The sequence below is a fragment of the Lissotriton helveticus genome, chromosome 7 (genome assembly GCF_964261635.1).
Source record: "Lissotriton helveticus chromosome 7, aLisHel1.1, whole genome shotgun sequence".
In the NCBI taxonomy this organism is placed as follows: Eukaryota; Metazoa; Chordata; class Amphibia; order Caudata; family Salamandridae; genus Lissotriton; species Lissotriton helveticus.
In genome coordinates, this window is record NC_136068.1 from 136,273,808 (window position 1) to 136,301,643 (window position 27,836).

A 27,836-nucleotide genomic window follows, 5' to 3' on the forward strand; every position below is an offset into this window, starting at 1 on the left:
AATTTGTGAGTTAACTAAGATATTTCATTATTTGTGTGTTTGTTTGAGTTATTTTTAATGTGCATTGTTGTGCGGTTGAAATAAAAAATACTCAGGCCGTGTGCACAGATTCCAAACATGATTCTCTGGGGTCCCTGGGTTCCAGTAATTATTACGTTGGGGGTCTTCAAAAGGTTAACCACTGCAATAGCACACTTCCACCACCAAAGTTACTCTAAATAGTTGCATATGACCCAGGCCCTATCTGGAAACGATCTAACTCTTCTTTCTTAAGATAGACGTTTTTATGCCATAAGGGATGAAGAGCTCTACACTTTATTTTAATTATCGATGCCCTTTAAAACTTTAGTAACTTGTGAATTTCAGGAAAGTGACCAATTTGTTTCCAGTCAAGAAGCCTACTTTATTTAACATGACTGTTACCAGATAATCTACATGACTGTGGAAGGAGGGACACGGTGAAATATCACTATCTAAGGCTGTTCCTTTTTAAAAGTCTCTTTCTAAATGTCAACTTATTAATTCAGTGTGGTAAACACTATAAGGAGTGCAGGCAAGTCCGGCTAGGAGAAAGAATGAGGTGAAGTACAGGGAACAATCCCAGATGGGTATGGTGGGAGGTGTCGCGCTCAAGATGGAGGGCCAGAGAACATATTGACAGGGATGAGAAAGGAGAGGGATCTTGCCACACTACGTCCATGTTTATTTATTTATTTATTTATTTATTTGAGGGTTTGTAACGCGCCGGAATCACACCCGAAGGTGTATCTCCGCGCAGTGCTGTAGGAGAACAGGTCTGAGCAGGCGCTAATACTGGAATAAGGTTGTCTTAAGGCTTTTCCTGAAGGCTGGGTGGCTAGAGCACTGTCTAAGGGAGAGAGGGAGGTTGTTCCACAGACGGGGACCCATAACAGAGCGGGCACGTCCTCCCTGTCTGGTCTTGTTATGTCGGGGAATCTGTAGTAACAGCTGATTGCTGGACCGTAGATTGCGGGGGGGGGGGTGATGATGGACAAATTTTTCGGCCAGATAGGGCGGCCCTAAGTTGTGGAGACTCTTGTGCACCACACAGCAGGTCTTAAATTCCACCCGTTTCCGGATAGGAAGCCAGTGGAGCAGTTTGAGAAGGGGCAGAGATGGTGTTCTGGGGGGGGCATTTGTCACCAGGCGTGCCGCGGTGTTCTGCACCACTTGAAGCTTGTTAAGCACTCCTTCATTGGCCGCTAAAAGTAGACCATTGCAATAGTCGAGGCGACTCAATACGAGGGCCTGGACCAAGGTCTTCCTTGTGCTGTCAGGGAGAAGGGGGAACACTTTCCGGAGGAGGCTGATGATATGGAAACAAGACCCCACCGTGGTGTTGGCATGATGTACAAGATTGAGGTCTTGGTCCAGACGGACCCCCAGATTTTTCACCACCTATTTGGGGGAAGGGGCCGCACCCAGACTTGTAGGCCACCAATCAGGGGTCCACATGATTTTTGCTTCCCCGAACAGCATGACTTCCGACTTCCCCACATTGCACTGGAGAAAGTTCCTGGCCATCCAGCCGGCGACCGCAGTCATGCCATTCGAGAACGCTTGCCTTATCTCCGGGGTAAAGGTTTTAAAGGTAAACAGTAGCTGTGTATCATCAGCGTATGAGATGGGTAAAAACCCAAAAGACCTCATAATACCAGCTAAGGAGGAGACATAAACGTTAAATAACGTAGGGCTGAGACAAGAGCCCTGCGGGACTCCTCTGGTGATTTTGGTGGAGGTGGAACTGAAGGTGCCCATGTTGACCTGCTGGGTACGATCTGCCAGAAAGCTGGAGAACCACGCCAGGGCAGATTTCTCTATGCCGATCTCCCTTAATCTTGTTAGGAGGATGGTATGAGATATGGTGTCGAATGCTGCGGACAAGTCCAACAGCACCAACACCACAGATAGACCCCTATCCAGAGACATACGTATAGTATCCGTGACAGAAAGGAGGGCCGTCTCGGTACTATACCTGGGTCTAAACCCTGACTGAGAGTGGTCCAAACAGCCGGTCTGCTCTATGTAACTGGAGAGGTTGAGATTAACGTGCTTCTCCATTAGTTTGCCGACAAACGGCAAAAGGGAGATAGGCCTCAAGTTGGTCATATCCGACCAGGGAACGGAAGTGTTTTTCCTTATGGGCTTAACCAGGGCCTTTTTCCATTCCAGGGGGACCACTCCTTCAGCAAGGGAGCGATTAATCACCATCTGAATGGTGGGACTCGGAGCATTCCCTATAAGATGCATCACTCGGGCGGGGATAAGGTCCGCCGGGCTGCCCGATTTAATCGTCCCAATCAGTGAGTTTACATCATCCAGACTGATCTCAGGGATAGCAGACAGTGCCGGATGGCCAAGGCCCACTGTTCCGAGCTGTGGACTAGGCAAGGAATCTTTAATATCGACGACATTAGTGGCTTGAGCAATATTTTGGTAAATAGTGTCTATTTTGTTTGCAAAAAACCCGGCAGTATCATCGCACAGTTGTTGGGACACCGTCTCTGGGCTGTCGCATGCGATGGCACTTTTCTATCCTCTTATTATGAATGAATCCGACCCAAAAGTTAGTCACTGCTCAGCTAACTGTGTTGGCCTGCAGAACTTGGTGGTCCCTAATCAGTAGGCTCTTATAATAATTTTCAGTGGGGTGATCTTAGACTGAGGTCTAAAGTTTACAAGTTAAGCTCCTTCTGAAACCTCCTCTCCACTGTAGACCATCATCATCCTATAACTTTGGCAGTTTGTTGGACAACTCGAGATTTCTTTTGTGAATGATAAAAAAGATGCGTGGTGCTGTAGATACTCTCTACTTAGACTTTGGTGCTATGCTAGACTATGAACTTTGTGTATCCTTAAGTTGTGTAGTACAATGCTAGAGATGGAGAGTCAACAGCCACAGCGAAGGCAACATGCACAAAAGAGCTGTTAAAGATGTCTTGATGGTTTTTTCCCTTCAAGATCAAAATGTTCTGTGTGGGATGCATCTGTTTCAGTGGTGCATATCCCATGTAAGATATGTTTAAAGAGGAGCTCTTTAATGTACACTGCGTTGTAAATGTGGGATGTCTGTCGAGTGTAACATCCTGTGTCAAGTACGTTTGCTGGTAGTGTGAGTGCGCACATATGTGTACTTAGATTTTGGACCTTTCCTGCTTGATGTGTTTGCATGCATGTTGGGGTGGTGCGTTGTACATGCTTACCCATGAATGTAATGTCCATTACTTTCTTACCCATCCAAACCAAGGACAGCAGCAGTGTTGAGATGAAGTGATGCAACTTATGCGTGGGATTAAAAGCAGTGTAACATGGGCAGACCTATTCTGTACGCAAGCTAAAACAGCTTCTGGGTCATGGAGAATTTAGAGTAAACTTCAGACTAAGCAAGATTTATATTGAAGTGTAGAGTGGAAGACGCAATCTTAATTGCTCCATCTGTAATCTTCTGCTGAGGACTTCTAAAGAGATGTGGAAGAAGATGGTAAGAAGCACAGTATTTGAGTGGTTGGCCTAGTAACTGCAGTACACTAGGGAGGAAATGGTATTCCCACGAGTGCATAAACCAGGAATCAAGGGGGGGGTGGTAGAGCGTGATTAATTGTACCAATGCATCAGTAGCCACTGTACCTTCTGTATTTATTTTTGGGGAAGGCTTAAAGAAACTACTTTGTTGCAGTCAGCTCACTGCGAATGTGCTCCTACCCTACCCGCCCACCTTTGCACAAACATACATGCGCAAGAGGATCTCAGTGGGCCGTGGTGTGTCTCACTTTTTTCATATTCCTGTCCGTTCAATAGGAAAAATTGAAATTAATGGAAAAACTGTCTGTCAGGAAAGAAATTACACCTAATTTCTTCCTCTCTCAGCACACTTGGATATTGGCCAGTGTAAATTTAAGATACCTGGGACAGACACAACATCTAACATCAACTTTTTCTGTTTCTCTCATCTCTTGGCGCCAACATGGATAATGTTTGTTGACATATGTCTATATTCTGAAATTCCGCCTACACAGGTTTGTTTTCTTTTAGTTCTAAACATTCTGACAATTTTGTGGTCCTCCTTCACTTTTTTGGCTGATGGTGGTGACAGGCTGCACTAGTAAATATTTCAGTTGGAACCTTCACAGCAAAGATTTATGGGGGCAAAATGTAGCAGGACTGTTTAATGTTTGAAAGTTGTGGACACTGTGCTGTAATTGCTCTTTGGAGGGAGTATGCCCACAAAGTTATTGGTAGCATGAACCATCTTTGCAAAGGTATAAAACGAAGTGACTGAAGGGTCCGCCAGATACAGAGTTGTGATAATGAAACACCGGTTTTACAGCAGGATCTGTAGTTTACTGTGTAATGTTGTATAGATCTTGTTGCTGTGGTTCGATCTGGTCCCTGTCTTCAGGGGATCAGTATGCTTATCTCGGAGAGTTGCTCTTGTGCTCTGCCATGCATCTGGACCAGACTACGGATCTGTAGGCTGGTGGTTGGGTATGTGTCCGATGTCCCCACCACACCGCCATCAAGGCTTCTGTACTAGGGTTCAATATGGGAATTTAGCTGATGCATGTGTGTGTATATATAAAGTATGATGTATATATTTTAATGCCTCATTTATTTTTCCATGCAGAACCCCGCAGACATGCCGGAGACTATCACGAGTCGGGATGCTGCCAGATTTCCCATTATTGCCAGTTGCACCCTTTTTGGACTCTACCTCTTCTTCAAGGTAAGCAATTGCACTGCAGCAAGAGAATGGCACTGTGGAATGAGTACCCCATTTGACGTCTTGATTAATATGGATATTATCTTCTCATTTCAGATATTTTCCCAAGAGTACATCAACCTCCTCCTCTCCATGTATTTCTTCGTCCTGGGCATCCTTGCCTTATCACACACCATCAGGTAACCACTTTCAGCAGTTTTGCAACTTGGGTCTTCCTGTTGGGAGACTTTGTGTATGTAAGACTGAACAACACAAGTGTGGTGTGTGTTGGTTCCCAGATGTCTCGGATGGATTGTGCTTCAGTCAGTGTGATCAGTAGCAGTAAAATGTCAGTCATACAAGACTTGTAAGGGTTAACAGGAGTGTGACCCATAAACCTGGTCAGGATTAGGGTTCAAAGGTATAACTAAATACAATATCCCAACAGGTGATATTCATAAGACAAATACTTTTGTATGCACAAGGCATTACACGAGCATGAGTAAAGGAGACAGTTGTTCAAATAACATGGTGTTGGAATTATTCTTATATTTCAAAAAAGGTAAAGGACAAAGTCATATTCATACAATTGGGGCAGCACAGCGAGGAAAAATTCAAATGACAACCAGATATAAACTTGGTGCTCAAATATGTACAAGTAGTCAGTGGCGACACAAGTGATATAGTGAACGGCGCAAGGTGAACGAAGTGAAAGATATATACAGTGGGTGACTCAGTGAGTGACAAAGTTGGAGTGACTTTACACTTATAATCACAATTTAAACAGAGCCACAATAGAAGATGCGCCTGTAGTTGCGCCGCGGGGTCGACGACGTTTCGGTCCTTAATTATTCGGGACCATCCTCAGGATATGGTTGCCTCAATTAAGGTGCTGGTAAGTAAACAACCATCGGTCTGAAGGATCCGATCTTCTGCAGGTGTGGAGTATTCCTCAAAAGGGTCTGGAACGAGTAGGAAAAGGAATCTCCAGATGGGAGGCGTCTTAGTTGTATGGTCGAATTAAGGAGTCCAAGTGAACCGGACCTGGATAAATCAAGGTCGGGATCCGGAATAAATCCGTGGTGTAACGCCAGTCAGAGATCAGGCATTCAGTGAATGCGGAAGTCATTGAATGCCTGATCTCTGACTGGAGTTACACCACGAATTTATTCCGAATCTCTACCTTGATTTACCCTGGTCCGGTTCACTTTGACTCCTTAATTCGACCATACAACTAAGACTCCTCCCATCTGGAGATTCCTTTTCCTACTCGTTCCAGACCCTTTTGAGGAATACTCCACACCTGCAGAAGATCGGATCCTTCAGACCGATCGTTGTTTTCTTACCAGCACCTTAATTGAGGCAACCATGTCCTGAGGATGGTCCCGAATAATTGAGGACCGAAACTTCGTCGACCCCGCAGCGCAACTACAGGCGCATGTTCTATTTTGGCTCTGTTTAAATTGTGATTATAAGTGTAAAGTCACTCCAACTTTGTCACTCACTGAGTCACCCACTGTATATATCTTTCACTTCGTTCACCTTGCGCTGTTCAGTATGTCAGTTGTGTCGCCACTGACTACTTGTACATATTTGAGCACCAAGCTTATATCTGGTTGTCATTTGAATTTTTCCTCGCTGTGCTGCCCCAATTGTATGAATATGACCTTGTCCTTTATCTTTTTTGAAATATAAGAATAATTCCAACAACCCTGTTATTTGAACAACTGTCTCCTTTACTCATGTTCGTGTAATGCCTTGTGCATACAAAAGTATTTGTCTTATGAATATCACCTGTTGGGATATTGTATTTAGTTATACCAGTCATACAAGGCAGCACTCGCCATGTCTTTAAGCACAGAGGGCAGAACTCAAGGCTCTTAGCTTCAAAGGGGGGATTCCTGGTCAGCCACGAATTCCTGGCAGTGGATTAGAAAGAATTTCATAGGATTACTTGGAGGGATAAGTAGGGCGTGTGCAGCCTGCAGGCCACAGGTTCGACTAGCTTGCTTAGCCTGATCTCCTCTCATGATTGATAAAATGAGTAGAATTTAGTTGTCATAAATCCTTTTTCGCAACAATACGTAATGGAGCATGTTTGATAACAATGCTGTATAAACGTCATGTTCTTATGATGCAGGTTTTGGTCTACTGATCTACTCTCATGTGCTTTTTCCACACACCCTTTTCTTTTCAGCCCTCTCATGACAAGATTTTTTCCAGAGAACTTTCCCAATAAACAGTACCACCTGCTTTTTGTACAGGGAACGGGGGAGAACAAAGAAGGTATGTCTGAGCTTCTGTCCTTCTCAGTGACTCTGTGCATCCATTCCCAGTGTATGTCTGTCCACAGCACCCACCTCTTTTTCCCTTACTGATATTGTACTGTTTGGTTGATGTTGTCTGGACTTTTGACTGATGCTTCTGTGTCTTTCCTACTTGTGTACGAGTGGTAACAAAAAACAGTAGTGGTAAAATGCACTTGGTTATCAATATAATGGAAGGGGAGTGCGTCACGGGAGAGCACAAGGCTCACTAATTCTTTATTTGGCCTTATGCCTAATGGCCAACGTACAAAAACTTTGTTCATAGATGACTTTAATTGATGGGTCAAATAACCCAACCCAAAACCAGCAAAGGCTTTCATCGAATGCTTAGTTAAGTGACTAACGGAGTGAGGGACTGCAGATGAAAGAGATGTGAAGGGGCGAACACGAGTCGTTGATACTCTGAAGACCCCTTCCCCAGATTGAAAATTTTTTCACTTCTAATTATTCACAACAAAATCGTTGTTACTCGTTTATCTGCTATTGCTTATATGCATGGCAAAGCCAATAGGTCTGGCTTGTTTTCTGGCACATGTTCGTTTCTGTGTGATATGGCTTGCTGCAATAACAGAAAACTCAATAAGCACCCAAATACTGTTCACAATGCACACTCTGTAACGCACAGGATTTTGTTTAAGATATTTTTAACCCACACCCTTGATTGCATTGGTCATGCTTCTTGTAAACGATTCCTAGTTATGCTATTTTGACCATGCCCCTTTAAGAGCCCCTATACCCCCAAATGCTGTTCATTTAACTTCAAGCACTGCTTGACTATTTTGTGCAAGTCAATATCTTACAGTAAGTGTTGCAGGATAATATTTCAAAGTCTATATTGTGATACCACCCCCTAAGAACTCTCCGCTGACTTCTGGTAGAGTTGAGGATAACTTCCAAGAAGTTCTGTACATCCAAAGGGCACAAATCTACAAAACCTGGCTTTTCTCAAGACCCTTCCAAACACCTACAATCAGCCCACCTGTAAAACAATGTGCCTGCAGAAGACTAAACATGAAGGCAGATCACTGAAAGGCGAGGTCCAAACTCTTCATGTCAGAAAACCTTTAAAAATATACTCGCAACAATAGGTATCATAAGCATCATGTTTTTTGAATAAACATTTAAACACTCCGTGCCTGGATTCCATCTTTTAGCAACCCAGGATACCTGAAAGATTGCAAGGAGAGTGTGACATAGATGGTGCTCAGCCCCCACAGCCTTAAAGCCATCCCATTAAAGCCTGCAGCAAAATTTTAAAACTTCCACATGGATCAAAATCTGAACTTTGCACACGAGAACCACAAACTGATGCCACCCTCAAGTGTGAATGTCCCATGGAAAGTGCTGCAAAACATCTCACTTGACCTCAGTTATTTTGGTTCTCTGGTGTTTAGCGACCGTGAGTAGATACCCAGCCCAGTGCCCTTTCTGTCCTTAAGAATAATGCAGGAAGGTCTTGGGTGGGGAGGCCAGCAATTGATTGTTTGCCTCACAAATCGGAACATTCTTGGTTTATGTGTAGTGAATAATACAGCATTTTATTACTGCTTTTAAGGGCTCACCGCTTTTATAGATCCGGGACCTTGAACAGAGCATTCACTTTATAACCAAATTAAGTTGGACAACCTACCTCTGCACAGGACTCGTCCTCACCAGTCAGAAAACAAAATGTCACTTGACCCAATTTGCTATTGATCCAGCCCGCGTTATGGACTACTCCTATGAGCAGACCCACAAAACACCAAAAATAATTATCCCCTTATTTCAGTCATAGTTCCCATATTCTGTTGACTTCGTTTTTCTTCAGCTTAGTACCTGTGTGGCTTCACTGCCTCACTACCAGGGTCATTTGTTTCCTCATTACTTTTTTGCTTCCTCGCTCTCCTTAGCTTTTTGGCTGGCTGGCTGGTTGGTTGGTTTGGCTAGCCGATGGGTCCACTGGTTAACAGAATCAAGCCATATCAATGCCAGCTATTGACTGTTAGTTTTATATTTTTTGTCTGGAGGTGTCTTACTGGGTATACTCATTCTGTTGGTTAGTCTTCCAGCTAATATCCTCTTTGCTTACTGCAACGTAGTATGCAGTTTTTTACAGAAATTTCATGTTGCTTCCTGTTTGGAGAGCAATGGAGATTGTTTCCAAATTGAAACAAATCCTTTTTGTTTTGCAGAAATTCTAAACTATGAATTTGACACCAAGGACCTAGTATGTGTAGCCCTCAGCAGCATTGTCGGGGTCTGGTACATGCTAAAGAAGGTAAGTGTATGAGAGTGCATTGGGTGCACAGAATCAATAGTAATTGCAGAAAATGGGTATGTCTGAATTATGCGTTCTTTCATCCTGTCAATCTTTGCACCTGCAAGACCTGAAATAGCAATTTCTTTTCTTACTTCCTGTTGTCCCATTTTAACCCTGAATGTTTAGTCAAATGCATTTGTGGTTTTTAGTTATAAATTGTGTTTGAAGTAGTGATTTTGTATTGGTTGTTGCTGAATTTTATGAGTGTTTTGGCTGTTGCACCAGAGTAAAGGTTTGATTTTGTTTTTGGGTGTGTGCATTCTTGGTTTTTAAGTCACTCTGGGTAGCAGGTGAATTGTTGATTGGTCTCATATCGTTGGCCTTTCTGGGTCTATTGGCCAAATCTATATTTTCAGTACTCTAGTCAGATGTAGAGGACTTCCAGTTTTGGCAGTGAGACTTCAGATGAATTGTGTAGTACTAGAGATGGGTTGCAACTGTTCTACTGTTGCTATAAAAGGATTCCTCCGCTTATGGTCTCTGCACTAGAATATCAAGAATCGAAGTGTGCTTCTCGGCACGCCTACGCTTGTATTCCAATATTCTAATGCTCTGTGGAAGCCTCTAATGTCTACCTCTGGGCAGCTGTAGATCTTTGTAGAAAAGGGATGCATCTTATTTTACTGATTCTAAATCAAGAATTTGTTGAGTGAGACATATTGCTGATGTGTGGATGGTGCCCTCTGACTGAGACTGCTGGTGATCCCACAGGCCCGATAGATGCAAATCCTTTGTGTGTCATTTTCTTTCATTGTAAGCTCATGATGACTTCTCTGTTTTTCAGCATTGGATAGCAAATAACCTCTTCGGCCTGGCGTTTGCACTCAATGGCGTGGAGCTGCTGCACCTGAACAACGTCAGCACGGGCTGCATACTGCTTGGCGGACTTTTTGTGTATGATGTGTTCTGGGTGAGGCCTCTAACTACACATAACTGGTGCGGGAAGAAATCGTCGACATCATACCTAGGGCGTTTTGGAACTTAGCATGTGGGGACACAGTTGTTGGTGTATATGCTTTGTGGTCTCACCACGAGAGGGAGGTGAGCTTAATTTTGTGCATGCTGTGAAAGTGGGTGCTGTTCTCCAGTTCACCTATATGCCTTGAAAACATGTTGACTCACACACATCAGCTGAGTCTGAGACAAATCAGTTGTTTTTCGTTTTGGGTGAAATTAGCACAGCCTAGAATGTGGGTGTAAATGAAGTCCCATGAAGTCTATCTATTGACCTACTTCTATATGCCTCAGGGCACACAATTTTTAAATGTTCTTGTGTTTTAGGGCTATTGTGCCTTAGTGCCTCTCCTAGGCTTTTCTGGTGGTTTGTTCTGCACCTCGTCTGCTAGGAGATTGGTTGTAATGTGTTTTTACTAATGTGCACCCCCCCCCCCCCACTGATACTGGCTGAAATCTTGTATGCCAAACATCTAGTTTTATAAGTACTCTCCCAACTTAAAGGTGCTTTCTTATTTTGCAGTGTTTATTCCCTGTAGGAATTTGAATGTGTTTATTAAAAACGGTAATTTATGCCAGCAGCCTGAGGATTTTCATTGGCTAAGCCAATATCCACATTCCGATCAATTGAGCATTATTGAACTCTGAATAGGGAGTTAACCACCGTTATTTATTGTTCTAAGAATCCGAATTTCTCTGCAAAAGTTGTGTATGGCTGAAGCCAGATTTGTTTTTTATTGAAGAGAAAGGCATGCCAAGTAGTAAACTGAAATCCTCAGATACGTACATAATTATGCCAATAACCACACACTGATTAAGTCTTTAATAACCCAGCAGCAACTTAGTTAACCACTGTTAATTATTTGCCATAACATTTGGGTTCATGTCCTAGATGCATAATGAATTGGCAATTAACGTCTCCCATCTTGGTGGAGTACGGCTGTTCTATTCAAAGATATTTTATTGAATTTTAGTAGGAAACAAAAGACCATACAAAAAAGAGCACCGGATAAAAGTACAGAGAATTATACATCATAGAATACGAAAGCTAATAACAATGTCAAATGTAATATAAGAGAACATGAAGTCAATAAAGTACCCAAACATTCTCAAATGGGGGGGCAGGGGGTGAAGGAATGTTTAAAAAAAAAAAAAAAAAAAAAAAAAGGAAAACTAAAAAAGGGGGAAGCATAGTAGAAGAACAGTACAACTATAACAAACCTTTGGAATTGGAACGCTTGTTTACAATTTGAAGATGTCATCATTTTTTGGCTAAAAGAATAGATATCCCATTTTTCTGGTTATGCGCTGGGGAAGAAAGCATCATCCCAACCCATTTTTTATTCATCTAAGTTAAAACTGTATCATCTATATGTGTCTCCTGAAGCATACAAATATCAGCGGTATGTCTAGATAAATAATCAAGAACCTTAGTACCTTTCACAGGGTGGCGCAAACCTTTAACATTAAAAGAAAGCATTTTTATACCAGCACTTTTACTGATTTGTATAGAATAAGAAAATCAGTAAAACAGAGTAAAGAAACTGACATAATAAAAAGGAGCTCCAACAAGGCTTAAGAGGTAAAAAGGGAAGTGCACAGAAAAGACAACATAGACAACAACACGACAACATAAAAACATAAATAATAGCTTAGGATCGCACATACGCAGAGACGAGATCAGCCAGCCCAAATGAAGCCCTCAAAGAAGAATGTATAAAAGATAGGCGAGTTATGAGGAAGAAATTAGAAAAGATGATTCGGTAACTGCTGATCCAGGAAAAGACCAAGATCCTCGGAGCACTAAAAAGACTTGGAAAAATTATCTTTCCTTATTCTCATGGTAGATTGATCAAAAAGGTAATTTTTTAAACCACAGCTTATTAGTCGAGGTCTGCCTCGGGGGTGGGTGACTAATTCCCTGGATGCCATTCTCCCTAAAAAGAGAGTCGCAAAGAGGGGAAAGAGGATGGGGTCTGCCCCATGGTATTCATCGGAGCTGCGAATCCTTAGGAAAGGATGTAAGAGGCTGGAGAGGGCTTGGAGGAAAGACTGGGGGGCGGCTAGTCGGGACCAATATCGCACAGCAATCCGAGCATATAAAAACGCCCTTCGCTGTGCCAAGGCCCAATTCTTTGAGGAAAGAATAAAAAGCTCCTCCAACTCTTCTAGAGAGACTTAAAGTGGTAAAGAAGCTCCTCAAAATTCCTGAGCCCTCGTTGATTCAGGATAACCCAGCTCAGAAGTGTAGGGAGCTAGCGGAGTATTTCCGCTTAAAAATAGAGAATATTATAAGTGCGCTGCCCCAAGTTGCGCTGAGCGCAGACACGGACAGCCAGGTAGGAGGAGATTGTGCCATATCGGACACTTTTGGTCCAATTTCTGTTGCAGAAGTCATAAAGGAGCTGGGATCTATGATGAGTGGCTCTCCTGGGGATCCGGCCCCTATGAGGTTTCTGAAACAAGTGGCATCTGCTGTTGCGGTCCCTGTTACTAACCTGATTAATACATCTCTTGCCCAGGGTGTGGTGCCGCCGAGCTGGAAAAGAGCACTTGTAAAGGCTCTCCTGAAGAAACCTAATCTGGATTCATCAGATTTGGCAAACTTCAGGCCCATCTCTCTGCTGTCGGGTCTTGGTAAGATCGCAGAAAGACTGGTTAATCACAGACTGTCAGACTTTCTGGAATCCAACGGTCTGTTATGAGAGTCACAAACCGGTTTTCGGCCAGGGCAGGGCACAGACACAGCCCTATTGGCAGTCGTTGAGGAAGCCAGGAGCATTTTGGATTCAGGAGGGTCAGTGGCAGTGATCCTCCTGGACCTCAGTGCGGCTTTTGACACTGTAAACCATCAAGTGTTGATCCAACGGCTGTCCAATGTGGGGGTAGCAGGAGTGGCGTTGCAGTGGCTTCGGTCATTTTTGTGTGGCCGTACCTATCAGGTCTGGGAAGGCAGCGAACGGTCAACATCTATCCCCCTCCAGTGTGGGGTGCCACAGGGCTCTTCGTTAAGCCCCACATTGTTTAACGTTTATATGGCCCCCCTGGAGGATGTGGTTGCCCCATTCGGGATAAAAATCATCCGCTATGCTGATGATACTCAGCTGGTGGTTGCATTGTCCCAATTGGTGAAGAACCCGGATTCGCTGCGCCTATGTATGACCAAAGTACACACGTGGATGTGCCAATCGGCGCTTAAATTGAACGGTTCTAAGACCGAAATAATGTTGCTAGGCCACAAGTTTCACCTCACTCCCTTCGACCATCTGGCCCAGCTGCCTGGGCAAGTTCCCCAGTCCTAAGCAGGAGATCAAGAGCTTGGGGGTGTGGTTGGAGCAAGACCTCACCTTCAAGACCCAGGCTAAGAAAACGGCAGGGGTCTGTTTCGGGCTTCTCCGTTCAGCCCGGAAAGTGTTGCCCCTCCTCCCTCTGACATCGAGGAAGCTACTCATTCAGGGGCTGATCATTTCAAGACTTGATTACTGTAATGCTATATTCCTTGGCGCCCCTGAAGCCACGTTCAGCAAGCTTCAGCGGGTTCAAAACGCTGCGGCTAGGATACTGACGAATGTGCCAAGGAGGCAGTCCGCTAAATCCGCCTTGAGAACACTGCACTGGCTTCCAGTGCGGGAGAGGGTTACATTTAAAGCTCTCTGCACAGCACATAAAATCCTCCAGGGGAAGGGACCCCCTATTCTAAGGAAGTTGGTGGTGCCTTATAAAGCGAACAGAACCTTGCGCTCTGACCATCAACATCTGCTGCAGGTTCCTAGAGTGAATAAGGCCCGTACTGGCGGCAGAAGATTTTCGGTTCACACAGCCACTCTCTGGAATGCGCTTCCGCTGAGAATGCGCCTAGAGACTTGTATTCTTCGTTTTCGGAAGCTTCTGGAGACACATCTATTCCCTATCTGATGTGGTTGATCTGGTTCTGTGGCTTTTTGTTGCTGCCTGGACAAGCGCTGGGACGCCCGAAGGTAACTACGCGCTATATAAAATTCCAAATAAATAAATAAAATAATAAATAAATCTGCGGTCCGAAAATTCCTTGCGAATTCTGGCAGTTTCTTGATCAACATCTGGGTGAATAAAAAGTTTATGACCATTACCCATCAAAGACGGAATCTCTCTTGCTGCTTTCCGAATCATCACCAAATGATGATGACATCCGAACCGTGAAAATCATTTGACGAGGTTTGTTATGACTAGGATTATGAAGAGCAGGAATTCTATGTGCCTTATCAAGTTCACATTTCCCTGGAAAAGTAATATTAAATATTCCAAAGCTATTTTTCTAAATGCTGCCTGCAATTATTCCCTTTAACACCCTCTGACAAATTAAAAATATGTAGGTTATCCTCTCTGATCCATTTTCTAAGTCAAGCAAGAGACCACTCATTGGCAATATTTTTCCTGTAAGAGGCATCAAACAATCAATTTAAATTTGTTATCCCGTATTTGAATTGCATTGTCAGAGACCTTCATAAAAAAACTTGCCATATCTTTGCGAATATTTTTAATTTCGGAGGCAATATTTTCTGTATTGGAACAAACAGCTTATAACTTCTCTAATAAAGTGGATAAAGAAGGTTCCTCAGACTCCACAATGTTTGACCTACTTGGTGGAGAAGAAATATTTTGTTTGTGTTTGTTAAAAGCAGCATACATATTTTTCCCTTCCATTTCAATAAATAAATAGCCAACAATGACAAAAACTGCTTAAAATTATGATAGAAGTAGCAATTTCTATAAAAGGATGCTGTGCAGCAGTGAAAACCAACTATGGATGTGATATAGGCCAAAGCCACGCCCTTTCAGGTGAGGAAGCCCTCCCTTGAGAGAAATCTTTGACGGCAGAACACTTGCCTGACCGGTAGAAGGCTGAAGCATGCAGATGCAAGAAGAAATAGCCTAGAAAGATATGCCACCTGACCCTGACTGCTTTATATCACTGGTACCCAGCCTCCCTTAACATGCAGTCAATGCCAGCGTTCTAAGCTTTCATATTGGAGGAGCCAGTCATAGCATTTTATAGACGTGTGAATGAAAAATATACACTAATGACAAGGTTGGTTATTCCATTCCGTGATTTCAAAATGTTCGAATGTGTCATAGCGTCTTTATCTTCGGCATGTTACTCGCATTATGGACAAGACTGCCTTGTCCATGAGCACCGTACCTCAGGGCTGGTGATTAAGTGGACGTGGGGCCCACATCTTGCTTACATTTAAGATGTAGAAAGCAGTAACCCAATCTCTGCTGTATCACAGACTGAAAACATGCACGGTGCCTTTGCCCAAAAACACTTCTGGATAGCGTATTGTTGTATGAATGTTAGCTGCAAACATGTGTTTAAGTGATGATCTTTCTGGACCTAATGCACATTGCATTTCTGAATTGAGCATTATGGATCATCTTTCTATAAAAGACCCTCTCTTCTGTGCCCAATTACAGCAATGTTTACCAGAAGGTGGCCATTCTGTCAACTGTGGTGGCCTAGTCTGAACACCCCCTGAGCCCCCTCTGAACTTAGAGAACTTCCACCTGCAACAGTTCCTATGGTGGGTGGAGATGGCCTACACTGCCCTCACTTCCTCCCAGCAAATCCCTCTTAGACCCGACCGATTGACAATGAAAGCTGTAGGTATTTTGGGCAATGTTGTTGACAGACTTTAACAGAGGGGCTAGGTCTAGACTACTAGATGTTGGGGAGGCAGGGCAAGGAGGCAGAGGTGACTTTGGAGTTCTCCGCACCCTAAAAACATGGCTGTTTGATAAATAGCGAACCCCCTCCCTCAAGCGCCTTGAGACCCTCTGGGTGAGTAGTGCGCTATACAAATTTTGACTTGACTTGACTATCTCATAATTGGGCTCTAGTTTGCAAACAAACAGCAATGGTTTAAAAGGAATATCTGAAAACAACGTTATTACAAATGCATTAGAAGAACCTCACGATGGAAAAGTGTTATAGTAGTTTGTACAATTCGAGTTCTCTGTAAAAAAAAAAACACCTAATACTCTCTGTAATGCTGGATCTTTATATAAAATTGTTAAATATTACACACTTGGATCTAAATGCATGTAGGCAATTCCATGCCTTTCATAATATATTACTAAATACATAATTCGTGCCGGTGTGTTAACTGAGTTCAACTAAATCTGATATTGGCCCACGCACTAAGCACTGTTACCATGCTCTGATCCTCCTTGCCTGATTTTGTTTTTTCTCCGTGAGCGAGATTAAGAATTTTAATCTCTCTGAACATTTTTGTATTTTAAGTTTTTTTTTTTTTTTTTAAACTGGATGTGTTGCGGATCTGAATTATCAAACGTAATTGTATATCCGTGCATCCATAAGTATATTTGATGGAACAGGCTGATGGGTGGAATAGATTTAGATAGATAAATATGTTTATTCAGTCAATTTTGGCCATAAAACTCACACACACACACATCATATAAAATACATAATCCATTACAGTGTAGTATATGATATTATCACATCCTCTATAAATACAAGGTTATACAAATACAAGTAACATCCATTAAAATCAGTAAGAAACCGTACCAGGCTGCACTAAATAACCTTCATAAAGTGCATATGCATTACAAAACCACTCCATGTAAACAACATTTTAATGACTCAATGATGAATTCAGGTTAATAAGGTGCCTAATATTGAGGGATTAAGTTCATCATAAAGTTTTGATTCAAGCGATGCAATCCTCATAAAGGGAAATAGTGCAAACCAAAACTTTGCTATCAATTCTGTGACAATAACAGCACAAATAAAATGACATAATAAATAGTGAGTAATAAGGCAAGTAATAAAATCTCGATGTTCTAGACAGCCAAGCTGCTCATAAAAAGGATAGGACTGTGAAGATAACAGTATTTGTTCGAAACATCTGTAGATACATTAAGGCAGGTCTAACTTCATTACAATTCATGGATTTCAGCAAAGTAATTAAAAATTGCTTCCGCAGCCATCTATAGTAAGAATAAAACATAGTAAATGCAGCATATCCTGCGCAGACATATTTTCGCAGCTGCATGGTTCTCTTGCCTCAGGCCGTAACCACCCCGGAAGGAAAGCCAAAATATAATGCAGATGGTTAAACCTGAATCTATCCAGTAAAACCTATTGAGCTGTAAGCAGACCGTGGCAAGATATGGCTCCAATCCCTGCTCAGTTTTTAGCACTACGTGACCCTGAACTGAAGTTTTCTGGAGCTCTAGGTGCGCTCTCTCTAGGAGTAAATGTTCTAAGAACAGCCTTTTGAAATGCCCTACCTCCCACTCTGAGCGAGAGGAGGGATCTTCAAAAATATTTGACTTACCAATATGATAAAAAGCTGCTTTAATATAGACCACCCAAGATATTCTGTGTGACCGATCAAGAGCCAAACCGTCTGCTAAAATCATTTAATTTAATGACCATTCCGCTGTGCTCCAAATCTTAATCCAACACAGGAGGGGACGAAGGGATATCAAATCGGACGCGTGGACAAGCCCAAGCCCCACCTGTACATGGAAAGCTGGAGTGGAGTATGGAGCCTGTACCAATCTGCAAAGAAAATTATTTTCGGCAGATTGGATTCGGTCCAGCTTGGCATACCCGCCATACCTCACTGCTGTATAGTACCTGCGAGATGTAGTTAGCCTGATAGATTTTTTTTAGCAGGTCCCTCGGCACCCTAGACCCAACCCTCTGTGCCAAACTAAAAACTGACCATAGATCTGAGAACCCATGCTCTTTTTGCCTTCCCCAGAGGTTTCCAACAAATGTTAGCATCAAATAGGACACCCCAAGTAAGAGAACAGACTTGACTTTGCCCAAAGTAAAATTAGTGACCTTAAAGGTCTTGCTCTTAGTTGACTTGGGGCCCACTACCATCACATAAGACTTCGATAAATTAGCCGTCAAGTCCAGGTTCCCCATGAAAGACACATACCTATCCAGGAGCAGGTCCAGCCCCATTGACATATTTGACAGAATAGACTGATGGGTGGAATAGATTTGTTCTGTGCTAGTGATGGGAAGAATTGTGAATTTGTGGTTTGTGATATTTTTGAGTGTGCCTTTTTAGACTAAAGCTTTTGGGCCTTTTTAGACTAAAGCTTTTCTCACATATTCTTGCTGCTCAGCTGTCTGAACTATGTTGTTCAAATTGAATCGTTTTGCATGTCTACAAATGAGTGATTGGGGCCAATTAGGGATAGATAACCTGTGTTCTTGAGTACTAGCAATTTTCTGTTTGATTCCTTTCCAAAAGCAAATTGAATTTTACCTTTTGGCGTTTCTAAAATTTCTTTGAACAGTAGAACCCTACATTTTTGTATCTTTTTGATATATATATTTATATAGAACACGGGTGGTTTCATCAGCAGGCCACAAAGCTGTTATCTGCTTTTGAATACTTTGCTGAATGTTACATTTTTCTAGTTTCTTGTGACGTAAGTTACTGTTGCTATGTCGTGTCTGTCGAAATCCCAGCGAAACGGCTATACTTTGGTGATATCTTCTGTAAATTGGTGCCTGTGAACTATTGGTTTTCAGTTCTTGTAGGTTTAGCTTCTGTCTTTTTTTTTTTTTTATTCATTTTTTTGTATCCCTTAATGACCTTTTTTTTTTTTTTATAGTCAAATTGGGTATGAGTTTCTTTATAGTCAAATTGGGTATGAGTTTCTATCAGGAGACATGATAGTGTTAGAAAAACATGCACAAATAAAGATTCCAGCAAATATTGCCCAGATCTACAATTTGGAGGGTGTTAATTACTGCTCCCAGGAAGCACAGGCTTTAGGGGCAAGCGAGTCGTATTCAGCCTATATGTAGTTCTTGTTCATGGAGTCTGGCAGAACGTGGCAGCTGTAAAGCTCCTTGAATCCGTGATGCGAGTTTCTGGGTGTTGTCAATTGGTTGAAGTTAAACAATCCCACATTAAAGTGACTGTCAAAAACACGGAATATAAAAAAAAATTGTGATACTGTGTTTTTCTTTCCACACTTTTTACCATAACTGCTATAACTATCCTCCACTTACCAAAGTCGTGACCTCCTTCACTGTCCACAGACTTCCTCCTTGACTTAGTGAGGGCGAAGTCACATGGTGCTTGGAGCACCACTGGGTTGATAAGAGAAACATGAGATCTGATGATGGGCAGAAGAACAGCCCCGGGAAGTGTTTTTATGTGAATGAGGAACTTTGTGTTTTTTGATATGTAACAATCTGTTAAATCATTTCTTAGGTGTTTGGGACTAACGTCATGGTCACTGTTGCGAAATCATTTGAGGCACCAATAAAATGTAAGTATATATTTTCTTCCCTATGCTCCCCACCACTGTACCTTTGCTTGGCCTCCGCTTCGCTTGTCCGTGTTTGACTCCCTACTTCTTTTTCATCTTTGCCGTCTCCTAACTTGGACTTTCTCTCATCTGATCACTCCACCTGGCTATGCTCCTCTGTTGCCTCACTGAATCTTTCCTGTGGTGGTCCTCTGCCCTAACTTGGCCCCTTTTGTTTCCTTGGCGCTTCTGTCATGTTCCCTCTGGGAAGCCTCTTTTGGCTTCTTACTCTAGTTCAAAATACTCTGCATCTCCCCTGATTCCTGTGTAGACTCCTCTCACCGGTTTGTCAATCCTCACCTTCACTCTTTCCCATCACTCCTTGCTCTTCACTAGCATCTAGTTACAACTGTCTGTTGTGAGCGCTTATGTAAGCAATAAGAAGTCATAGAATTTTGCGAATGGTTACACTATGCCATTAACTTTACTTTGTGGTTTTGGTGATGAGGAAAGGACGTTCCTTACCGCACACACGTGTGCACATCTTAGCAGCAAACCGATGTAGCTTCTTCAGTTCTCGCCGGGGCTCAACACTAGAGATTTCTAGCCATGCTGGGCGCACTCACTCGGCACCATCCCACTGAAGACTGTTCTCCCTAGGCAACTCAGAAGAGCTCTTAACACACAAGCCAGATGAGTTGGCTTTGTCGTTGCCTATTTTACTTTTTGTTTCTTTGATTCAGTTTTGTTGCCCTCTTCTTTCTCACTTTTTAGGTTGAGCCTAGCAGCAGCGCTTGTCCTCTACTTGCTCTGCAAGGCATGCTGTATTAGGCTATGCACTGTAAGCCCCGCCCACTCTCCACCCATATTTTTAATTGGCTTGTGCCATTGTCCTTCGCGAACGCTTGCTTCCGATTCATTCTGCGGCTTGTTAGTCCCTCCTTGATACCGCCTTGTCTCCTTTAGTTACCGCCCATAAGGACTGGACCTTTTACTGGTGGTGTGACATGCTGTGCTTTATAAGTTGCTGAGCACTATTTTCCTTAATGCTCTTCCCCTATTCCACACACGACATCGCAGCACGCCTACTACTGTATCTATTTAAATTACTATGTGGTCTGCTTTAACTATAGCAGCACACTTATTCACTTATTTGATTCACGGCGCAGTCCGCTTTCAGTTTAGCGGCCGCGCTTATTTATTTAATTAAACATATTGCATTGAAAATGCTTGTTGTCTGTTTCCACCAGTGTCTTTAATATCAATTAGAACCTCACCTAGATCTTTTCTTTCCTTCTGCCCATTCTGTCAGCTGCCCCCCTACATTACTCTTTGTTCACTTTGCCCATCAAATAAACCTTCCCCTTAGCCTTCAGTCTCATTGTGCCTTGTCCATCTCATCTCGTCCTTCATCTGCTCTGCCGCACCTTCCATGCCTTGTTTAGTCCTGAACGCCTCCTCATGCTTGGTTGCTTTCCGTTTGCCCATCCCATCACACCTCTTTCTTTCCATTGCCTCTTCTCCTGCCCATCCCTTCACTTCTCTAGTTGTTCTCTTTCCTCTTGTCCTGCCCATCCCTTCACACCTCTTTGTTCTGTCTCTTTGCTCTAGTCATGCCCATTCCTTCACACCTCTTTGTTCTGTTCCTTTCCTCTTGTGCCAACGCTGTGTTCTTTCCTCCTGTCCTACCAATCCCTTCTCACCTCTGTGTTCGGTCTCTTTCCTATTGTACTGCCCATCCCTTCACACCTTTGATCTGTCCATTTGCTCTTGTCCTGCCCATCCCTTCATGCCGCTTTGTTCTGTACATTGCTCTTGTCCTGTCCATCCCTTCATGCCTCTTTGTTCTGTACATTGCTCTTGTCCTGTCCATCCCTTCCTGCCTCTGTTCTCTTTCCTCCTGTCCTGCCCATCCCTTCTCACCTCTTTGTTCTGTACATTTGCTCTTGTCCTGCCCATCCATTCACACCTTTGTTCTGTCCCTTTGCTCTTGTCCTGCCCATCCCTTCATGCCTCTGTTCTTTCCTCCTGTCCTACCCATCCCTTCTCACCTCTTTGTTCTGTACATTGCTCTTGTCCTGTCCATCCCTTCTCACCTTTGTTCTGTCCCTTTCCTCTTGTCCTGCCCATCCCTTCACACCTCTTCTGTCCCTTTCCTCTTGTCCTGCTCATCCCTTCACACCTCTTTGTTGTGTCCCTTTCCTCTTGTGCTGTCCATGTCTTCACGCCTCTTTAGGCTGTCTCCTTCCTCTTGTCCTGCCCATCCCCTCACACCTCTTCTGTCCCTTTCCTCTTGTCCTGCCCATCCCTTCACACCTCTTCTGTCCCTTTCCTCTTGTCCTGCCCATCCCTTCACACCTCTTTGTTGTGTCCCTTTCCTCTTGTGCTGTCCATGTCTTCACGCCTCTTTAGGCTGTCTCCTTCCTCTTGTCCTGCCCATCCCTTCACACCTCTTTGTTGTGTCCCTTTCCTCTTGTGCTGTCCATGTCTTCACGCCTCTTTAGGCTGTCTCCTTCCTCTTGTCCTGCCCATCCCTTCACACCTCTTCTGTCCCTTTCCTCTTGTCCTGCCCATCCCTTCACACCTCTTTGTTCTGTCCCTTTCCTCTTGTACTACTGCGTTTCCCTCTCTCTCTGCCCTGTCACTGTTTCTCCCTCTGTTGATGGTTGTGCTTTCTCTCTCTTCCAGTGGTTTTCCCCCAGGACTTGCTGGAGAAGGGGCTGCTGGCGAATAACTTCGCCATGTTGGGGCTCGGTGATATAGTGATTCCAGGTATGTTTATCCCCCTAAAGCAGAGAATGATGGTTCTCCATCAGTGTGTCTGGAATAGATTCACGTGCCCTTCAGTATTACCGGCCTTCAGCTGTCTCATCAGTCTACAACGATCTGTCACTTTTAGATTTTCAGAAACGACACGATGTCATACAACTTTTTCTGTTCACCGAAAATCACCTTCCGTCCTGGCCCCCATTGTAGTCCAGTCAACGTCCAGTCTCAGCAGCCTCTTTATTTTCACTGTAAACCTTTAACATATTGTAATATGCACGCCCCCCTCACGAGGGCGCTCTGTCCCAACTCTTGTCAGTCGTTCTCTGGGTCTGTGTTTTGGGTCCGTCCGTGGGACGAACAGTAGTCGGGGTTTTCCCTGTGGGTGGCAGACGTATTTAGAGTGAATACTAGGGCAAAGGAGAGGCTGTCAGCCAATGACGCCCAGAACAGGCAGGGCGCCCGGCTTACCCGCGCTTTCTGGCCATCAGAAGGAGACCCTCTCTGACTCTGCGAGACAGCTGACTGAAATGTGCCGCACGGTGATTGGTGGGGGGATGGATGTATCATTAGTAGTCATTTGGAACTGCATTGCCTTCAGTGAGGTTTCCCAAGCAGACCTCCCACCCCACGCTCGCACTTGCAAACAGCAAGTCTCTTGTGGCACCTCCTTTTTAAAAAAAATATATATATATTGTGTGAATTCAAGTAAACGTGTTTGGGAGCTCACACGCATCTCCCTGTAATCACCCTGTACAGTGAGTGATGCTGTACCAAACAGGCGGTGAAGTACTCCACAGAAAAAACATAAAGCAGGTGTCCATTGTAGACAGTGGACCAAGGGCCCTCTGCCCTTGAGACTTATCCCGAATCGCACTGTAATGATGCTCATTACACGGTAATCTTCAAAGTTTGCCAGTTAACTACACAGCTCGAGTGCAGCAAGATTTGTATCCCGCGTTGGCGCATGAAGTACTTGTGCTCCCATCTCGTGGTCACGTAAAAAGTGAAGTATTTGCCGCACTCACTAAATACAATTTGCCCGGACACGGGTGTGTTCAGGGTTGGGTATCTCACCTATTTCAAGTATTTGGCTTGAAATGTGGCATAATATCTGAAATCAGTATTTATAATCTCGAATTCAGCACGGTTCCCTATTCCTGGCCCCTTTTCTCTGATACATTTTGGCTGGTTGCACCTGGGTTGGTGAGGGTATGTAGACAGTGAGGGTTTAGTATCAAGTGACTCACATTTGCAAATCCTGCGCCAATGCTTGTTTGTACAGAGATCCGAACTGAGCACTTTACTCTTAATCAGTGCGTCAGCGGTTGTGTCTGTTCCAGGTGTTCAGAATTTGATAGTGTGTCTGTTACCCAGAGGCCGTTTTAGTCCCACACCTCTCACCTTCCCTTACACGTCTGATTCTCGCATACTTGTTGCATTATGACTGCTTCCTGCTGTGACCCTCAAGCATTGGCTCATTCAAATGCAGTTCTACAGGAAGTACATGCTGGCAATGTAAACCCTCAGCACCCATTTCTGCCTGCACCTGGGCCACTCACTGCCTTCCTTAAAACATTAAGTGCCCCCCTCCAAGGCATAGTAAAACTTACTGTAAGACAAACTATTCTGTGGGCCGATGGCCAAAATGTCATTGCACAATACAATCTGTCCCTTACTGATGTGTGCGTGTTTTGTAGTAGAACTTGAATCATATGTGTTACACTCTTCAATTTTACATTGTTCACATGCACATATACATTTTTGTGGTGGAAACTGCGTCTTGCTCTTTAATTCTTATTGTAATGAGAACCGTACTTGTACCAAAAAGCATTTTGTAGTAGTCAAGTCGTGTTTGGTAGTAGACTTCTGGTTGCTGACTAGATGAACAGTACTAAAAGATGTCTCTTCATACCGAAGGTGAGCACGCTTTCATTTTAATTACAGTGACAAGCACTCCTGTATAATTTTTGATCGCATATTTCTTATTCTTCTTTCCTCCCAGCACAATTTATATAATTAAAATATTTAACCATAAATAACAGATGGCAATGAGTCCTGTTGCCCCTACCCCTGTCTCTGTGAAGCGCTCTGATATCTGTAAAGATCTTGTTCGCGCTATATAAAACTTTGAATAAATAAATTCAATTTAAGACATCCAAATGTATGTGTTAAATTTTTTTTAAATTTCGTTCACATTAATGGAATACTGAATTTAATGATTTTGTGCTCAATAGGCAAATACTGCTGGGTTTCTCCTATTAGAAGCAAAATTCTGTTTCGCTTCTAAACACCACGCTAGTTGTATGCAAGTCATGTTTACTCCATAAATACATGCTAGAAACGTATGTTTCAGTCATTTCGGCATATACTTGAACTAGTAGGCCATTTGCTTGGCAACAAGTGCTTTAACTTCATTTGTCATGAAGGTTCTTTCCAAACTTCACATGATCAGAGGCTTGGGAGGCAGCTGCCTTAGTTTTATGTTCATGCACTCTGTCCTGCCTACTGTTGTCTTGTTGTTTTTTAAAAGCTCTTTCTTTTACTTCCTTAACAGGGATCTTCATTGCCCTCCTTCTGCGATTTGATGTCAGGTAAATTGGGGCGGGGATGAAGAAGGAATATTGATGAGGCGGCATATTTGTATTGGGCACTAGCCTATAGAGGTTTTGATGAGAGTTCTGGAAGCGAAGGAATAGTTTAAGCGGACTGGTCGCTGTGGATTCAGAGTTGCAGCAGGGCTGCGAGTTAGGCACTGGTGTAGTGGTGGGACTGGGGTGGAGATTTGTAACTGACGACGTCTTCCACAGTGCGTCGGTGGTCCAGGTCCTGTGGTGCTACGTCTGCGCTTGATTAGTGCGTGCAATGTAGCAAAAAAGGTGAAAACAGAAATATTCTAGTTAAACCACCTTATCCTTCAGTCCATGATCTCGGTAAGTGTCGAGATAATTACATTCAGCCAAGACTTTTCTGGTGTGCGTGTTGTGAGCCTGTTTAACTTCACACAAGAGCTTTAAGATTTGGCACATAAAGGCAAGTGAAAAACATGGGTGGAAAAGTTTACTCCTCTCTTCTGTGTTATGTACAGCTACATGTGTGCTGGAGTGAATACAAAAATAGCAGTTTTCCAAGGTAACTACCACCAGCAGTGAAAAGAGGAACAACATGCAGATTTACCAGCGTTTATACGCGTAACCAGCTATGGTCGTTTTACTTACTGCATTGTTTTGTGTAAGTACTTTTAGATCTGGAAGAATGCTGGAGAGGTGATCCTGGAATCACTGACTCCCAGACCCACTTCAGCCCACATAGCTGTGTACATTAGGACAGTGGTGATCTAAAGAGAATGAATGGGTGAGCAATTTCTGAAAGCTGATCTTCTACAAAGCATCAGTATGTATTTTGGTGAGGCTACAATGCGGGGATGGGATTCCTGTGTCATAGGAAGCATTGTTGCTTTTTCTGTATAACTCCATAAATGGTTTAGAAGCTAAGTCTGTTTGTCTTTCTCCATAGTCTGAAGAAGAATTCCCACACCTACTTTTATACCAGCTTCCTGGCTTATATCTTTGGACTGGGCTTGACCATCTTCGTCATGCACACCTTCAAGCATGCACAGGTATGTCCTCTCTGCTGTTATAACCATTTGTGTCGCTATTCTGTGCTCGACTGCTGAAGCCAGTGTGAAGATATGTAAAAGTGAAGCACAATAGAAATCATTCCCTTCCTAGGCAGACACGCTCCCCTATCATGTTGTGTGATGATGGTATCCTGAGAGAAAACCTATTACTGGTGGAGTGCGTCATTAACTATTATGAATGCGTCACTTGTGCTTTGTGGATTCTGGTTTCTGATAGTTCTTTATTTTCCATTAATCCATTCTTGGCTTTGTTCTCACAGCCAGCTCTCCTCTACCTGGTTCCCGCCTGTATTGGTTTTCCCTTGCTGGTAGCGCTTGTGAAAGGTGAAATCGCAGATATGTTCAGGTAAGACTCGTTCCAAACAGTGCAATTCAAATATCTGCAGGTGGCGTGTTTTATACAGTGGATGGTTGTGTTCTGTGTATTTCATGTTTACTTGCGTTTGTTTTTTATATTTGTCCACATTTCTGCATGGCATACGTAGGATGATGTTCGTGGAAGTCATGGGCCGATATGTGCATCAGTGCTCAACCACTCGTTTTTTAGGTCTCGCCTATGAGCTGCATAGGAGGAGACCTCTTGAAATCGATTTGCTTATTAGGCCCAAAACGTGCACGCATTGTATTGCTTTCAATGGCAACGCATGCACGTTTGGCGATTCCCTTGCGGGAGCGAGCTTTGGCGACATATGTTTGTAATTAACTTGCAAACAGATGGTGCCCCCTGCTCGGTCCCGTAAAGGAAATGCTCTGTGGGTCTTTTATTTTTTTATTTTTTTTATGCTCGTCAGTTTCTAACCCCAAAAGATCTTTGGTTCTGATTACACAAGCACTCCAATCTGCTCTCTGCTTGCACACACTTCTACCTGCCCTCAATACATAGCTCTTTCAGGAGTCCGTCCCTTGATAAGTTGCAATCCCTTCTCTCGCCCATTTCTCCTCCACCAATGGGCCCCCCCTTCCTCCACTGGAGGGTGTGAACACATGCAGCCCATGCCATCTCACTCGTCCGCACTTGCAGGATACTAGGACTGCGGTCACAGTTTTACATCCTAAGCCAACTTTGCGGACTTTCACGCATGCAGAAATGTAAACCCAAAAAAGTAACCATTTCAAGAGCTACTATGCCTGCCATTCTCCTAAAAACACATGGGTCCGCAGAAGACAAAAGTGATTATGTTTACACGTCCATGGTGTGCTTTCCAGCATATTATGTTTAAACTACATTCTTACACATCCAGTTCGCTTACTGTGCTTTTACAAAACAACACATTCATTTCTGTATGCTCTGACAACTGGGTCCCAAAATTATATATATATATATATATATATATATATATATATATATATATATATATATATATATATATATATATATATATATATATATATATATATATATATATATATATATATATATATATATATATATATATATATATATATATATATATATATATATATATATATATATACACACACACACACACAGTAACAGGGATGAAAACATTCTCACTCTAGCCTAGCGGGCTAAGGCATCTTGCAGCGCTCTTGAAGAAGCAGCAGAGTACGAGTTTGACTCGCAGCAGATGCAGCTGAACCTTTCATCCTTCCCAGGGAGGTAAAAGCATTACTATCAAGGCAGCAGCTTTACCTACTGCTAATTGCAGAGGCACAAGAAAGTGCTTGTTACAGCGTTCTGTTGCCATTTGGCCGGTCAGTCAGTGCCATAGAAATAGTCTAACAATAAATAAAATAACGTCCGGCAGCAAACACTGCCCTGAGTAGAGCATTAGAAGAGCACAGATTTTTTTATTTTACATTAATTTTTTTAATATTTTT

The 27,836-nt window shown here is 43.1% G+C and overlaps 1 protein-coding gene and 1 long non-coding RNA gene across 3 annotated transcripts in view; one reads left to right on the top strand and one right to left on the bottom strand.

The window, feature by feature from the left end:
• LOC144766664 (uncharacterized) overlaps positions 1 to 27,836 on the bottom strand; it is a 183,837-nt gene that overhangs the window by 95,382 nt on the left and 60,619 nt on the right. The gene's annotated exons all lie outside the window — the stretch shown is intronic.
• HM13 (histocompatibility minor 13) overlaps positions 1 to 27,836 on the top strand; it is a 67,753-nt gene that overhangs the window by 22,491 nt on the left and 17,426 nt on the right. For both annotated transcript variants that reach the window (XR_013598502.1, XM_078651738.1), the window contains exons 2-11: positions 4,646 to 4,744; positions 4,838 to 4,920; positions 6,918 to 7,006; positions 9,219 to 9,304; positions 10,131 to 10,256; positions 19,552 to 19,609; positions 22,277 to 22,360; positions 24,912 to 24,948; positions 25,871 to 25,973; positions 26,255 to 26,340. Coding sequence is in view for 1 of the 2 variants with exons in the window: in XM_078651738.1 (XP_078507864.1) it covers positions 4,646 to 4,744; positions 4,838 to 4,920; positions 6,918 to 7,006; positions 9,219 to 9,304; positions 10,131 to 10,256; positions 19,552 to 19,609; positions 22,277 to 22,360; positions 24,912 to 24,948; positions 25,871 to 25,973; positions 26,255 to 26,340 (851 nt within the window). In the remaining variant the exon portion in view is untranslated. The remainder of the gene's footprint in view (positions 1 to 4,645; positions 4,745 to 4,837; positions 4,921 to 6,917; positions 7,007 to 9,218; positions 9,305 to 10,130; positions 10,257 to 19,551; positions 19,610 to 22,276; positions 22,361 to 24,911; positions 24,949 to 25,870; positions 25,974 to 26,254; positions 26,341 to 27,836) is intronic.